Source organism: Galeopterus variegatus, unplaced genomic scaffold (assembly GCF_000696425.1).
Source record: "Galeopterus variegatus unplaced genomic scaffold, G_variegatus-3.0.2 Scaffold965, whole genome shotgun sequence".
Lineage (NCBI taxonomy): Eukaryota > Metazoa > Chordata > Mammalia > Dermoptera > Cynocephalidae > Galeopterus > Galeopterus variegatus.
Window position 1 is genome coordinate 167,564 of NW_007727076.1, and position 18,048 is coordinate 185,611.

The 18,048-nt window shown below is 35.6% G+C and overlaps 1 protein-coding gene across 1 annotated transcript in view; it reads right to left on the reverse strand.

The window, feature by feature from the left end:
- AGTPBP1 (ATP/GTP binding protein 1) overlaps window positions 1–18,048 on the reverse strand; it is a 177,147-nt gene that overhangs the window by 108,207 nt on the left and 50,892 nt on the right. The window contains exons 9-12 of the mRNA XM_008573809.1: window positions 13,973–14,181; window positions 12,125–12,302; window positions 4,528–4,625; window positions 1,678–1,794 (exon numbers count right to left, since the gene is read on the reverse strand). Of these exons, the coding sequence (XP_008572031.1) occupies window positions 1,678–1,794; window positions 4,528–4,625; window positions 12,125–12,302; window positions 13,973–14,181 (602 nt within the window). The remainder of the gene's footprint in view (window positions 1–1,677; window positions 1,795–4,527; window positions 4,626–12,124; window positions 12,303–13,972; window positions 14,182–18,048) is intronic.

The window sequence follows — 18,048 nt, forward strand, 5'->3', positions numbered from 1 at the left end:
GAAATTAATAAGAGATAAATGCCTTGATTTAGCAGTACAAGGGTACTTCAAAAAGTTCAAGAAAAAATAGGATTAAAAGATAATATGAATCTTTCATGAACTTTTTGAAGTACTTTCATATTTATTATCTTTGGTATTTTATTTTCATGTGGTTCTTAGCCGAGCACAAATGTGTTAAAAGAGCAGCCAGATACTTGCTGTAGGTTGAATGAAAGAAAATCATACCATACATACTGTGGGGGAAATAGAATAGTTTGGTCAGGCTCCCTGGACTCAGGTCCCGTTGGGGTCCAGCAGCACATTTTTTGTAAACAAGTCATGTGTGGGTGGAGTTAGTGCACATGTGCACCCATGTATCTTTTTAGTTTTGTTGCTGTTGTGTGTTCTTCAGTGTATGAAGCAGGCTGGTGGCAGAGCTTGTGTCTAAAAATAGAGTGAATTTACTCTGCTGGCAGCTGCTTAGTTTTTCTCTGGACTTTGCCGGGAGCAGTTGCGTTTCTGAGTTTCTCTTTGTACTGCCCAGCTCTCAGACGTGTGTGTGCTGAGTAAAGACTGTTCTTACTTCAACCAAGGCTCCAAGGACCTTTTTGCCAGTTACCTAGTTCATAGACCTGCTTGTGAAGGGTTTGTGAACAGGCTCAAGGAGTCTGTGAGCTCCAGACCCAGCCCTACCTCTACGCATACCCTTTCCCAAATGTCTTTTCCAGCCTTTTTTTCTTTTTCTTTTTGTTACAAATACCTTCTCTTCATTCTTTCCCTCCTTCTACCCATGATTTCAAAGTACCTTCCAATGTACCTCAAATCTATAGGGAGTAACCAGACACCTGGGGGGGGGGAGGGCGGGAATGACCGGGAGGATGTTGCTTCATCTTCTATTGAATTCAAAGCTCATAAGTTCCCAAAGAGAAACCTGAATAACAGAACTGTGAAATGGGAACACGAGCTGGCAAATTTTTTTTTTTTCATTTCTCATATATAACCTCACATTAAAGTCTTTTTCCTTTAAGCAACTAGGTTTACAATCAGGGCTAAACAAATCTTAGAGATTATCTAGTTCAAATTCTCTTTATTTTACACTTTAAGATCCTGGGTAGCTTCAAACACTTATCCAAGGACCCACCACAAGTCAGCAAGGGACAGAATAAGAAACTAGATCTACTAACTGCCAACAACTCAATGAACTTTACTTGCTGTATAATCCAGGCTGAATAATTATACTCCAGTAAACAAATGAGGCTTAGAAATGTTAATAACAAGTTACTATTCCTATGAACCAACTCAGACATAAAGCCTTCTCTTCCTCTTCCTAGTCTTTCCCCAACCCCAGCAGTGAACTATCAGCAGAAAAACATTTAGCACATATACACTGTATTTTTAATTCAGCACTTTCTTTGTTCTCACCTCGGCTGAACACAACTGATATAAGGAAGATTATAATAAGATTTTGAAATGTCATTTTAGAAAAAGAAAAAAAATTAAAAAGCTAGTCCATCTCCCCTCATTCTACAAATAACCAATTTGCAGCTCAGAATGTTGACATAATTGTCCAATGTCACTCAGAAAAGCAATATTAGTTTCATTTTAAATGAAAAACAGAATAAAACTAATTATAAAGCCTAAGGGGAGGAAAACTTTTTATTAAAATAAGTTAACAAGCTGAATTTTCTATATTTATACCTTAAAATCATCAACAAGTTCAGGGAAAAGGTGTTCATACATTTTTAGTTCTTCTATAGTTCGTCCTGGTTCTTGCTGGGGTTTTAGTTTGTTAATATCTGTCTCAATATCATCATTCTGAAATATAAAAATAGCATGTCAGCAGTTTTAAAAATCCATAAAAATTACAAAATACATTTTAAATTTTAAATATTCCAAATTACTAATTACAAGTAATTAGAGAATAATCTCGGAATAAAGATATTCATTTTACCCTAAATTCAAATTTGCTTATTTTTTTTGAGGTGTTGCATTATCGGTGGTTTTTATGTTTTGTTTTTATCATGGTTATTCTAATATAACAGGGTATTTGGGCTCCTCAAGACAGAAACCCTGTGTCAAGATCAAGACTAAAGTATGCTCTCCTCCATCTCCTTAACTGCCATCATTTTGGTCTTATTAAAAGGAAGTAAAACTTGAGAAAACTAAATTGAAAAACATGATGGTGGGGATAATCAAAACAGCTAACATTTATTGAGTGCTGAAAATATATGATGCATTATGCTAAGCATTTATACACATTCTATCTAATTTAGTACTATGACATAGATAGTATCATTACCCCCAATTAACTGAAGAGGAAAATGAGGCATAGAGAAGTTAAGTGGCTTGCTCAAAATGACTCATCTGCAAAGAGAGGAGCCAGGATGCAAAACCAGTAGGAGTGTCCCAGAGCATACACTGTCAGGCAGTAGGAGGCGCCGCCTCAATACAGACTAATGATTAGCACACACTCTCACATTCCATGGTAAAGAAAGTTCCTTAGAAAAGTTCAGTGTCACCATTCACTCTGTTTTTCAGGGGGATAAAAACGTAATGAGTGGAACAGCCAGAAATGTTTTCCATGTCCCTTTGGAAAAGAAGAGGGTAAATTTAAAGAAAAAGAATGTCCTCAGAGAAACAAGATACGTATCTGGAATCAATTTGGTCTGTGTGCTCTTCAGAGAAGAGCTAATGCTCCCTGTGATAGGAGGGCAAGGATCAGTTTACCTACTATCCAAGCTATTTTCCAGGATCCTCAATAACTGTGGACTCACACTAATACAAAATCATCGTTAACTTCACTGATGGCTAAAGAGAGATAATAAGACCACTTATTAATTTTTAATTGGTACTCTTTTGTGTGTGTGTGTGTGTGTGTGTGTGACCGGTACAGGGATCGTACCCCTTGGCTTGGTGTTGCCCGCACCACGCTCAGCCAGTGAGCGCACCGGCCATCCCTATATAGGATCCGAACCCGCGGCCTCGGCGCCCAGTGCCGCTGCACTCCCAGCACTGCACTCACCCAAGTGAGCCACGGGGTCGGCCCCTCATTTTTAATTTTGCATTTATCTTACTACCAGAGTAAATTACTTACTTTTCAGCCTTAAAACAAATGTATTCTATCATACTTCATCCTTAAAATGCTTTACATACACATATATGACTATATTTATACACATTAACTAGTAATTTAAAGGAAAAACATACTACGTGTTTATTATTTCATATTCAAGAATTTAGCTATTATTTGCGATTTAATAAAGTATAATTTATTATTGTATAATAAAGTAAGTAATACTGAATATACTTGGTTTTTAACAGGCATGGAAACATGTAGCACATACAAGGTTTCAATCAAAATACAACATTTTAATGTTATAGATTCACTATTAGTCTGGGAATTTTACTACCCCCAAACATTAACCTTCCAAAGAATCTAAACATTCTATTTTTAATATTGCCTCTGTTATCTAAAGAACACTTTACATATAGAATCTCAATCCTCCTAACTTGGATCCTACCAGTTCTTTCACTTTTATCAGGTTCAGAAAAATAAACACAAAGTTACCCCAGATTTCTTGCCTTGACCATCAGACCTTGCACTGTTTTTCATCTTTATAGCTTCTTGAGGCCAGGACACAGACATCATGTCATCCAGAATGGCTAACTTGACAATTTTGCCAAAGCCTGCCTTGGTGATCACATTTGGTGGTTATGAAATTGTTTCTATGATCTGCTATTAAGACAGAAATCTTCCAGTATCTTAGATTCTATCTCCGAAGAGAGTCAAATACTTAGTGTGACCCAATTTTGATGTAGTATTCCAAGACTAAAAAGGCACAAGCACACTAGAGTCAAATTAATCTCTCCTCCCAAATACACCCAGCAATAAGCTAAACAGTTGATAAATGAACGAGACCCTTTCTGGACAGATGCTAAAGTGACCTCCTCTAGCACTAAATAAAGCAAAATGTAGAGTTTCTAGACTTCCACAGTTGCTATAAAATTCTAAAAACTCACCTGCCTCTTTTACCTAACATGACAATAATTTTATATTTTTTCAATTCAATAAACACTTCTCTCCACTTCCTTAACCAATTAACTGAAACCTAGGAATCATTATGTAAACACAAATTCTCATAAAAAATACATCAGTTATAGGAAATTTTCCTACTATTTCTGTATCCCCAAAAGATTCCTGACAAAGGGTAATGCATTTTGGAATAAGCTGCCACAATAGAATCTCAAACCACTTTCCTTAGATGCTTTAGATTTCCTTAGATTTCAAAATCTAAGTCAGAAAAGTTAGATAAAATCTTTCCGGTCAGAGAGAGTGAATCTAAGTTACTTTAAGGCCTTTTCACACCAGTGGCTTTAAAACATTACCTGCCCTTTTAACTGTTTATAGTGTCTATATAGTCATCCATAATAAAAAGATGTGAACAAAGCTAATTAATTTGCTGTTTTATATATATCTATTTACCCAATCTCTGTTTTTCAGATGTAGTATATGATTTATAAGTTGGGTAATGATAGAAATGTACTAACCTTAAAATTTGGAGCTAGGTCATCTTCATTTTCAGTTTCATTTTCAGCTTCTCCATCAATATCATCATTGTCGTCACTTTCATCCACTACGTCATCCACTGCGACACAAAATGCACTATAAGTAGGTCAGAGGTAAGCGTTCTACAACATGCACATCCAAAGACAGACTGTTTTGTTTATATTTATGTACCCGTAAATATTTTTTCAATCACCAAAATAAATGAGATTTCTTATTAAAAATGTCTCTATGGCTGTCCCAGCTATTGTAAAATCTGAGATAGTATGTGAAAGTGCTTCAAATTTGGAAAGCACTGTAGAAATGAATGGGTTTTTTACTAATGTTCTCAGTTAAAAGATTGATAATGTCTTATGTTGCAACAGCCTGAATAAAACATCATATTTTCTGTTTATAATAAATTTCAATGACTCACTTCATCCCTTTATAATTCACCTTACATTTATCTGATACAATGACTACCATGTGTCATGTACTGTGTTGTATGCTGGGAAAAATTTTAAAAGATGTTTTAACATAGTCTCTGCCCTCAGGGAGCCCATGAGGTTAAAGCATAAAGGAGTAAACAAGTATTAGAATACAGAAGATAAACGCTAATGAAGGCATAAACTTCAAAATGCTAGAGAGAAAACCAGGGATGTAATAACTAATTGTGATAGCTAACTTCATGGAACAGATGATATTTAAAATCAGCATCTTGAAGAAAGTATACGAGATTTCTATATGAACAGAAGGGTGGCTTAGTGTGGCTTTTAAAAAGAGAAAATAATGTCAAAATAAGGAAGTGAGATGGTATCTTTGGAAAATAATAGAAAGTATGACTAGGATGCACCGTATACTTGGGAAAGTACCAAAAAGCAACTAAAAATAAGAAAATTAAAGATATACTAAAGTAGGCCAAACAGTTTAGATTTTTAACCTAGAGAAGATATGCACTGAGGATTTTCAAGAGGAAAACGGCTTTATTCAGCTTTGGTATCTTTTTCAAAAGATCTCTCTGGCAGGTATGAGAGAGGGAGTATATGGGTAGAGGGAGGCCAGGTAATAGGGGGAGAGACAACACTTTCTGGACCAACACGGTAGCAATGGGAACAAAGAAAGAATAAACATTAAAGAAAAACTCAGGAGGAGAATATAAAAGAACATGGCATCATGGACATGGGGAGACCGGGAAAGAAGAGCAGAACACACCTGGAGGCTTCTCGTGTAAGCTACGGTGCTGTCAAACTTCCGTACTTCCATTTCCAATATGACTTACAGCAAAGATTATTAGCTGCCCTCCTAGTGTCTGTTCTCCTCTCCTTTCTTTTAGTGATAGAACCCCTGAGTTTTAGCTACAGGGATTCCAGCTTCCCTTGCAGTAGTTATAACCATATATATGACCAATTTGGGGCAAATGGTATATAAGGCAAAGTGATGAATATGAATTCCAGGTCATGTTCTTTAAAAAGAAAAATTGCACTATCCATTTTCTTTCATTCCCATTTCCCACATGCACATGAGGAAACCACAGGAAATGATAAAAAACAAAATTTTAAAAAATCTTGTTTCCTCGTGGAACAGGGGACTACTACCCAGGGATCACCTGCCTATCTTTTGGATGGATACGTGACAGTGTAGCAAAGCGGCTCTCCAAACTCAAATCCTGGCTCCCCCCACTTACTAGCTGTTTGACCTTGAGCAAGTTACCTAAGTTCTCAGTGTCTTAGTTTCCCACCTATAAAATGGAGATACCTACTCTTAGTGTTCTTGTTAGCATTAAAGGAGTTAATACATGTAATGTGCCAGATAAAAAGCATGGTTACAAAAATGTTTATTACTATTGTTGTTTGAGTGACTGTGCTACTGGGTCTCTTCGAAACAACAGCTCAGTCTATCCTAATACAGGTACCAAATTGCCTCAAATTCTTTTTAGAAGTCAACAGCAAAAACTAAGTATTCATATTGCATATGGTGACGTGGGTCTATTTATGGCTATGCCCTAACAGCAGTTAGTCATGGATAAACAAGGGAAGAACTGGCATTTGGAGATAGAAAAGCAGCAAAAGAACTCTCAGGAAGAAAATAAAGAAACTGAATTTAGAAAAGCCTATTGCAAATAGGAAAAATGACCCCTTGGATAGAGAGAGAGGAACAGTCAGTTCAGCATCAGAAAGAAAATATGGTTTTAATTTTTAGTCAAACCTTTCAAATATTTTCCTTTATATGATATTTTCCTTTGGATTTATACTCCTGATGTGAAATGCCATATAGCTTACACTGTCTGAGACCTCTTCTTCTAGTCCAAAGATCTATTCCCGTACTATCACCAATAATTAATAATATTAATTACTATAGCTTAATCATATAATTAAAGCCAAGAATTACAAATCAAAATTCTTGTCGTTAGTTTTCAAAATGCCCTTGTCTCATTTATAGTAAAAACAGAAATATGAAAACCAATTTACATATCTATCAGTAGGAAACTACATAGTTAAATAAATTACTATGTCTATACGATGTAAACATTAAAAGGAATGAGCCAGCAGCTTCTGTAAGGATTTGGAAAGGACATTCCAGGGGTCTTGTTCTGTTGCTGCTAGTGCTCCTGTAAATGCAACCTGCTTTCCCTTTATGTTTTCTAACTGGTTTTTGTTGATATATAATATACATGTACATACGAAAGCTACTGAATTTTGTTTATTTTTCTTGTAACTAGTACTCTATTGAACTTTTCTTTTGTCTAAGCCATGTTTTACAATTGATTCACTTGGATTTTCTACGTAGACAGTAATATCCTCCACAGATACTGATACATTTATCTCACTCTTTTAATAGTTAAGACCTTCCTTTTCCCTGCCTTATTAATTTAGCTAGAGCTTTCTAAATTATGTTCAATAATAATGGTTGAGAGAGACATCCTGTAAAAGTTTGTTTACTATGTGTGATGTTGGCTACTGATTTCAGTTAGATAATATTCAGCTTCTGTAGGATATATTCCTGATTTCCTTAAGAAATTTTATCTGCAATTGATATGATTTTTATGAAATCTCTTCATGGCATTCACTGAGAGAATCATTCAGTTTGCTTCCCTTTTGCCTAACATTAATAAATTTTATTAAAGTCTTAATATTACAGCAAATTTACTTTCTTAAAAACACTGCTCACTTGGTCAAGGTATCCTATACATGAAACACACTGCTCAATTCAATCTGTTAGTATTTTAGGATTTTTATATTTATTCTCATGAGTGACACTGATCTGTAGGTTGTTTCAGGTTATTCTTTCCAGGTTTTGTTTTCAGCATCATGCGAGCTTCTAAACTTTCCTTTTTTTTTTTTCCTATGCTCTGGAAAATGAAGCATAGGAAAAGTTCTTGAAAGTTGAGAGAACTAATCTACAAAGTCATCAGCATTTGATATCTTCAGTGAAGAAACATAAGTGCATTTTCAGTTTCAGGATTTTTACTATTTAATTTATTCATATTTTCCTAAACTACTGTCCATTTCAATCGTACATTCAAATGTATTAACAGGAAGTAGCTTTAGCACCCACTTAGATTGATTTAACTATCCCTAATTTGCCAAGAACACAGAGGTATATTAAAATCACCCGCTAACACTGTGTTTCTACCAATTCCTCCTTATTCAAATGATTATAGCTTTATCTATCTTTGTTCTATTATTTGGCACGTGTGTTATTATCTAGCTTGTATAAAATATCTCTGCCCTTTTAACATTTTTTCTGTTCTGTATTCACACTTTGTATGATAGTGATACTGTCTTTCTCACCCCTTTTGGGCTGGGGATAACAGACACATGTTTACCAATCTGTTCACCTTTCAAGCTTTCCATCCTGCTGTTTTAAAAGTCTCTGGTATGTATAAGCTAGTTGGATTTTGTTTTTTAACCCAATCTGAGAGTCTCTTTTTTTTTTTTCCTTTTTGTCTTTTTTACTGACCGGTAACGGGATCGCAACCCTCGGTGTCGCGCCGCACCGCGCTCAGCCAGTGAGCGGGAACCGGTCTCCACAGGGGATCTGAACCCTCAGCAGGAGCGCTGCCGTGCTCTCAAGCGGCGCACTCTCCAGTGCGCCACCGGGCCAGCCCTGAGAGTCTCTTTTTTAATAGGAGTGTTTTATCCATTTAGATTTCTTAATTACTAAAATTGATTTACTTTGTCTTGCTTTGTATTTAGCACTCTCAGGGTTTGGTGTATCTTTGAAATTTCCTTGTCTTTATATAGCAGCAGACCCCTTAAAGGATTTTTCCATGGAGGAAAAAAATTACATAATTTTACATAGAATTTCAAAGTGTTTGTAGTCTCTAAAGGCTATCCATGTATTCCTATCGCTCAATGGACCACTAAAGGATCCAAGTATCTCTGTTGTAGACGTTACTTTTGTATTGAAAATATGTACTTGGATCACTATTTCTATAGCTATCATTTTGGAAATGCAAAAATAGTGTAATAGTATCATATTATAAAACTTATCAAAATGAATTTTAGGGGCCGGCCCGGTGGCGCACTGGATAGTGCGCCGCTTGGGAAGCGCGGCGGCGCTCCCGCCCGAGGGTTCGGATCCCACATGCAGACCGGTTCCCGCTCACTGGCTGAGCGAGGCGCGGGAGCAACACCGAGGGTTGCGATCCCGTTGCTGGTCCCGGTCCGGTACGGGGGCAACACTGAGGGTTGTGATCCGTTGCCGGACACGGAAAAAAGACAAAAAGACAAAAAAAAAAAAAAAACCCAAAATGAATTTTAGTTTGTGTAAAGGACTCAGTTTATGATAACTTTGTTTTATGTTTATTTGCCAAGAATTAGTTGGTATGTTTCATGATAATAATGCAGCAACTATTTAGTATTATATAGTTAACAGGTTGTAATATTTAACACAATTACTCTTCTACTATGTCTTCTGCATTCGTGACATGTTTAATTCATCACTTGACTGGTGAGTAATACTAGAGTAATTAAAAACGTTCGTGGGAAAATAGAATTAGAAGATAATATGAATCTTTCCACCAACTTTTGAAGCAGCCTTATATTTCACGTAACTGCTTCAGGAAGGGTACCTAGGTAATATACTTTGTACCCTTATCTAAGAGTATGTTAACTTTACATATGATGGCAACTAATAATAAGGGTTCCTTCAAATCGTGATAGATGCTGCTTCACTATGAGTGCCTTCTGGCATTTAACATTCAAGAGAGTGAGGCCAGCTCAATTCATTCATTCAACAAATAATTTAAAAATTCACACTTTTTATATCCCATACAATCTAGTAGATGCTGAAGATAAAATGAAGAAAAAATAACAGTCCTATTGTGATTAATAAATATTTGAGTTTTGTCCCCAGTTCCTGGCACACAGTTCCTAAATCCCTTGGAATTTCCTAGGTGACAGGAGCATCTTTTGTTCTAATAAGGGGATTCTTAGTGGGCCCCTAGACAGCTTCAGGATGGAGGCTGGTCACTAGAAAGACCAAGGCATGATTAGAGTTTTGGAACTTCAGCCCCTCTCCTCAACCTCCAGGGACGAGAAAGGAGCTAGAGTTAATCACCAATAGCCAATGATTTAAACCATCATTTTATGTCATGGAACCGCCATAACTCTAACCGACAGGGCTCAGAGAGCTTCAGGGTTGGTGCCGCACCAAGGTGCTGGGAGGGTGGCGCACCTGGAGAGGCACGGGAGCTCCGCGCCCTCCTCCCATACCTGGCCCTTTGCGTCTCTTCCATCTGACTTGTCTGGGTTGTGGCATCTTTTACGATAAACTAATAAATGTAAGAAAAGAGTGTCCCTGAGTTCAGTGAGACATTCTAGAGAATTATCAACCCTAAGGAAGGGGTCATGGGAACCCTCCACCAACTTTATAGCCAGTGAGTCAGAAACACAGGTGGCCCATACCTGTACCTGATGTCTGAAGTGGGCACAGTCTTGTGGGAGCCTATAACCTGTGGGGTTTACACTAACTGCAGGTAGTGTCAGAATTGAATCGAATTGTAGAACACCCAACTGGTGTCCAGAGAATTGGAGAACTGGCTGATGTGAGGAAAAAATGCACACGTTCAGTGTCATAAATGTTGCTGAGTAAAACAGCTCAGACCTATCCTTGTGGGACTTACATTCTAGCTGAGGAAGGTAAAAAATAATGAAGACTGTGATACATGTAATGAAGACTGATATGTGAGAAAATAATGGAAAACAGAATGAGGGTCTTCTACTTGTACCTACATTGTTGCTATTAGAACCCTGCTCTCACATCTTAATCACGAAGGCTTGTCAGTCAGTGTAAACCTGCATTTCTAGTTCAGTAACCTAGCAGCCTGAGAAAGATACAGGAAAAAAAGCCAGCAGAAAAATGTCAACTCTCTCGTTTTTCCCACGTCTGGTGAATTCACTACACTAAAGGTCAGATTTCTCTATCCATCAATCTGGACACTGAATAAAGAACACCACGGGGTATATACTACTTCTTCGTGGTGTCACTACTTGCCACATCACAGGGAAACCTCACCACTTTCTACCAGTTAGAACCACCACTTAAACCCCCATAACGCTATGTTGAAAGACAGAAGAGAAAGGGATTCCAACTGCTCCTTGATTGTCCCTCCAAATCAGGTGCGAGTAGCACCTCAACTTGAACCAGGATATTGCATTTCATAGGAGGAGTACAGCCATGCTCTTCCTTACTCCACTCATGTCTCTACCACATCTATTCCGTGTTCTATGTCTGCTCCATGAAGATGCCCCTCTTACCTAGATTTCAGACTTGATACAGATTTTGCTCTACTTTTAAACTCTGTTGGTAATTTCAAAGGGAATGGGAAGAAGAAATTAGACCATTGTTTTCACTTAGCTATCTTACTCATAGGTACTAGATTTAGTCTTAAACTTTTAAACCTTTTAAAGGAGGTTTCTAAATAATCCATTTTGATATTCTGTCAACTAAACTTGTGCTTTAATAATTAAATATTTTAAAAATAAAATCATAATACTGTATCTTATGATATATATACCATTAATAAATCAATATCAAGGATAATAAAACTAATTATAACTACTTGAAAATTATTTTAAAACATTTACTTCACATCAGTACTTTTTAAATAAAGAATCTACATTAAGAAGTTTAAATTCTTACTTCCTTTACTACATACCTACGGTATTATACAGAAAATGGTAACCTATCTCTAATAATTTCGTATTTTCATCCAGGTAAGCCATGTCTTACTTCACATCAGTACTTTTTAAATAAAGAATCTACATTAAGAAGTTTAAATTCTTACTTCCTTTACTACATACCTACGGAATTATACAGAAAATGGTAACCTATCTCTAATAATTTCGTATTTTCATCCAGGTAAGCCATGTGCAAGCTTCTGTTGAGCATAAATCCATAACAACTTTGGTGATTATGCTCTCTTAACTTAAGGAAAAAAAATTCACTAAAGAAGCTACAAATGTAAACCCAAACATAATTACCTAAATATTTAATGTTTACATTCTTATAAAATGAAAATTTAAAACAAAAAACCGACAAAGTCGCAGGGTTCTAAGAACCCATGAAAGTCAGCAGTGGCTGGCCCCGTGATCCTACCTTCAGGGGGTAAACTGTAGAGCTGGGCCACAGGGCCAGTCACAGGAATAACCGGCAACTGGAAATGGAAAGAACTTTTAATCGTTGGGAGTGGCAGGCGATTTTTTGGGAAACACTTCCTCATTATCAGACTGGAGGTGTTGACAAGAGGATCAAGAGTCCTGACTGCCAAACATTCCTGTTTTATGAAAAGAAAAAAAAATGATAATGTGCTTTGGTGAATAACTGAACCAATTTTACATTACTTCAGATAATAAAACATTAATTATCTTCTAGAGACAAATATCACAAAAACTAGTATTTTATAATTATAAATAGTGTTCAGAAGTACCTATTTGTTTTTGGGGGGTTTTTTTGACCAGTAAGGGGATTGCAACCCCCGGTGCAGTGTGGTCTGCACCACGCTCAGCCAGTGAGCACACCGGCCATCCCTATTTAGGATCCGAACCCGAGTGAGCCACAGGGCTGGCCCCAGAAATACCTATTAGTTGATAAGAACCTCATGTGGCAAATTGAGTAGGATTTTTCCTTAAGTAGTTTAAGCAGAAAGCAGTACCATCTTTGGTACGAAAGTTACCTAAGTACTATCTATGAGTAACTTGGGATATTTAGCAAGCCTAGGGCATAAAATAAATTTTCAAAAAATTAAGGGGAAAAGGGAAAAAGGATTAAGTGAGCAGGTGTAAGAAATAAAAAAGAAAGCGCATCTGCCCGAGCTTTTCTCAAAATTCAAATGCAATGGTACCCCTCACATGGTGACTATTCAATTCATAAAAGAGTAGCCTGAATATTATGACTTAAAGTTTTACGAGTTTGATTTGCCGTCCTGGTATCTAATCTTGAGAAGAGCTGAGGCACAGGAATTTGAGACTATGTTATATAACAATATTATTATTAATGACAATTGACATTTTGATGGCACTTTGATACACTATTAAAATTTCAAGTACACATTTTGACATCTAACCTGTCAAAACAGATGAGAAATTAAGGTTCAGAAATGTTAAGTGGCATAAACAAAGTCACCTAACTCTTCCTCATATATTAAATATCCATCACTGTCTATATTAGGAATAGTAAAAACAAGTGTGTATGACTGTTCTAAAAGGGAAAAAACTAAGGGTAAACATAAACCTGTGTTCAGGTATCTTAATTACTGTCATGTAGAAAGAGATCGTGTTTGTCATATGTAAGACCATGAGGACACAATCAAGATAATTGGCTGGTATTTTCAAAACAACAGATTTCTTTCTAGTAATTATAGGTTCTAGCCTTCTGAAAACTAAAGGGTTGCCCTGCAACATCCCATTCCCCACAGCTGGGGGTCTTCTACAGATGACGGAAAGCATCTCGCTGAATACACTCCAGGAATGTTTATGCTTCGGATGGCTGGCAGAATTAGCATTCCCAGTCCCAGGTTTCACTTCTGCACCTCCACTCAGCAGGAAGACAGGCAGAACACTCACAGACAACAGAATTGCCCTACCAGCTATAAAGGATCCACAAATACCTTATGAGGGGAGCACATAAGACTGCATACAGCCAGCTACACACACTAGAAAGCATGGCTACATGGAATCTCTTCCTGCCCAGTGGATGGATTTACACATTTTCCTTCTACCTTTGCAAAAAAACTTCACATTGCAGAGATATGCACTGACCACTTTCTCCAACTCAGTCTGAGGTTACACGTGAGAAATGATTGTGTCTTTTGGTTTTAAGATTTTTAAAAAATATATTTTACCATATGTGTATTTTTCTAAGTTATTTGCACACTCATTCAGTTTTCTTAAGGACTTAATCATATCATTAGTACATGATCAGAAAAATAAGAAGAAAATAACTCACTTGTGAAGTGTTATACAGAATTTTCATCCCATTGGCATCAATAAATGCTTTTCTTCCCAACTTGATGCTTGTAACACTTTTTAAACTCTGCAAAATTCCTTTCCGAATGAGCATGTTTCTATGCCGATTATCATGACGGTGCCAATCTAGATAAATTGTTAAAAGCACTTGGACATATCCTCTGTCTACAGCTCTCCTGGCATTTGTTTCTTTAACAAAAGAAAATTGAGAAAAAATATTTTTTAAATGACAAGAGAAAGTGGTAAAATAAAGCAAATTAAAAATATAACCTCAATATTATGATGAATTCTAATTCTTTTTTTCCAAAACAAATGTCAGCCACATATTTAAATATTTTTTCCAACAAAATAAATATGACAAGTTCCAGAGGGCAAATTACAACATTTTTCAGAAGCCTGCCCATATAACATTACATGATTTATAAATATCAATATCTCTTTATCAAAATTAGGGCTACATCTTTTTAAATGTTAATACTAACAAAAGTTTGATGTATTTTAAAACCTATGAATACACTGACTTTGATTACAACCAAACAGAATATATAAGGCTTTATCTTACTAGCTTTGAAAATGATTTCTAGGGCTACATCTTTTTAAATGTTAATACTAACAAAAGTTTCATGTATTTTAAAACCTATGAATACACAGACTTTGATTACAACCAAACAGAATATATAAGGCTTTATCTTACTAGCTTTGAAAATGATTTTGTGAGAAGTCACTACTACTTTTGTAACTTCTATTACAAACTTTGTGTTCCCACTGAAATTAAACCCTTTGGATTGCAGCTCATTACAAACTTCACATCTCCACTGAAATTAGTTGTTATCTCATTACCACACAATTACATAAATATCCATGCCATAACAATGCTAAATTTAAAATACTTATACAACTTTTTAGTAAATGAATATAAGGAGCATTACATGATTAGGAAATAGTGCTTTCTAAGTCATTAAATTTTTAATGTGATGAAAACTACATTAAAGGTTTTCGTAAATGGTCAATTTTATTGGAGTAAAATTTACAGAAATAAATCCATAAATTTGACCTAATTTTATTATTTTTAAAGTATTAATATACAAAAAGGGTGCATTGTACTAAGATAATGGCAAGGAAATCANAACTTCACATCTCCACTGAAATTAGTTGTTATCTCATTACCACACAATTACATAAATATCCATGCCATAACAATGCTAAATTTAAAATACTTATACAACTTTTTAGTAAATGAATATAAGGAGCATTACATGATTAGGAAATAGTGCTTTCTAAGTCATTAAATTTTTAATGTGATGAAAACTACATTAAAGGTTTTCGTAAATGGTCAATTTTATTGGAGTAAAATTTACAGAAATAAATCCATAAATTTGACCTAATTTTATTATTTTTAAAGTATTAATATACAAAAAGGGTGCATTGTACTAAGATAATGGCAAGGAAATCACATCACAGCAACGTAACAAGCCACCCAATGCTACTGTGGTGGGACAATTACAGGCAGTGCAAGATGATATGGAATACCAACCCAGCTGGGGCTGCTTAGCTACCAAGAAATACTAATCTCTTCCTCATCTCAAATTTACCTATAAAATGACCCCCTGGTTCATGGCATGGGCACTAAAATAATGCAAAAGTATGGCTCCACTGATTCTAGTTGCTTGAAAGAATTATTACAATTTCCAAATGTGCTAACACATACCTAAAACATTGAGATAAGGTTATTAGTTCCCTCTCAGAAATATGTTCTGATATTAGAGAGGCAGAAGAAACTAACCATGGGAGAAAGCTTCTAAAGAAACTTTCAAACCTCTATCGTGTCTAAAATACCTAGTCTGCTAAGGCTATAGCTATTCACAAAATCAGTTCTACTGCTTTGACCAACAAAAGTTTCCTGTACTTTAAGTGAACGTACACTTTGTTTACACCAATTGGAATATAGAAGCCAGCTGTGAATATGATTTGTTAAAAGCCATTATGATCATTGTACCTCTATTACAAACTTTGTATGTTTCTGGCCAGGAATTTCCAATAGCCTAAGTGGTACTTATGGGAAATATTACAATTCCGTATGAAAGATAAAATAAGAAACTTGCCCATAATTCAAATACAGGTGCTAAGTGACCCTTAAAGAACCAAACACAGCTACAAAATAATGCAAAAGTATGGCTCCACTGATTCTAGTTGCTTGAAAGAATTATTACAATTTCCAAATGTGCTAACACATACCTAAAACATTGAGATAAGGTTATTAGTTCCCTCTCAGAAATATGTTCTGATATTAGAGAGGCAGAAGAAACTAACCATGGGAGAAAGCTTCTAAAGAAACTTTCAAACCTCTATCGTGTCTAAAATACCTAGTCTGCTAAGGCTATAGCTATTCACAAAATCAGTTCTACTGCTTTGACCAACAAAAGTTTCCTGTACTTTAAGTGAACGTACACTTTGTTTACACCAATTGGAATATAGAAGCCAGCTGTGAATATGATTTGTTAAAAGCCATTATGATCATTGTACCTCTATTACAAACTTTGTATGTTTCTGGCCAGGAATTTCCAATAGCCTAAGTGGTACTTATGGGAAATATTACAATTCCGTATGAAAGATAAGATAAGAAACTTGCCCATAATTCAAATACAGGTGCTAAGTGACCCTTAAAGAACCAAACACAGCTATAGCATCTGCACTGAACACAGTTAAAACAGATTAAAGGGGTTTTTATTCTTGTGTTCAGGGGACCAAACTCCCAATCAACCTGTGTCTCTTCTTCACTCTCTGATTAAAAGACAACTCAGGTCTACCTTTAGGCTGCAGCATCTAATCTACACCCCAGCAATGGCAACTGAGCTGCCTATATTTCTGGACTGTGAGTATATACATAGTCTTTGCTTTACACTCTCACATTTATTATAGTAGCCTAATTTGTCCTTTTAAAGTAAATGACTGCCCTCTCCCCCAAAACAAATAAAAAGGAATTTTTAAAAAGTGAATAAATAAGAATGCTTCAAAATGTCATGATTCATTTTAAAATATGCAGTGTGCTACTAAATATTTTGCTCTATTAAATTTTAATCCTAGTTAGTGTACTGTACCATATTTGGTACAGTACAATATACTAAATATAAACTAGAGCCATTCTCTGCACTAGCCAGCTGCCAAAAAAAAAAAAAACTAAAGTCATTCTACTTGTCAATTACTTTTTATCTTGATGGAGTAAACAGTTATGTTTGCCCACCACACTCCTTTGAAAAAGCCTGGAGGGAGTAAAAGAAAGACTGTTACTTACAACTATTAGATATTAGATTTCTGTCATCTTAGGTTAATTCACTTCTGTAAAATACTTGAAACTTATGAGAGATTTAGTTTTTACTGACTTAGAACTAATAAATTTGCTGTCAGTGATTCTGAAAATTAGTAAGCTTTAATAAAAGTTTAGTTTTAATAGCTATTCTAATCCACTCTAAATCAAAAGTATATTACAAAATTAATTTAAGAATTAATCTTTATACACTTTGAACCACACAGTCAGGGTACACCAAAACAAGGCTACTAATATCTTTTAAAGTTAATCCACCTATTGTGATCTTAGTCTAAACTTTATCATATCATATATAAAACTAAAGCTACACAGCTAATCTAATTGAGGACCATAAGTTTCTTTTTTTTTTTTTTTTTAATTTCAATTTTCTTATTTAAAACGAGTGAGTTGGGTATAGGGGGGTTAAATGCTTTCTAGGTAAGAAAAAAAAACTGCACTAGAATCAACTTTTTCATCACCATCTTCCTCCTCATCCACAAATTTCAGCTTAAGAATAAAACTGTTAAATGAGAACTCTGATATATAATACCAATATTTAAAGTGATTTTTTAAACTTAATAAGTCATTACTTTACCAAATATTAGATTTTCAATCAATCATTTGCTACCATTCAAAAAACAATTCTGGTCATTCACACTTCAAGGCATGTTGGTCTCACCGTTGACAGTTTTTGATGAACTGCCTGTTAATTATGTCTCCTTTGCGGGGGGGGGGGGGGGGGGGGCCAAAAA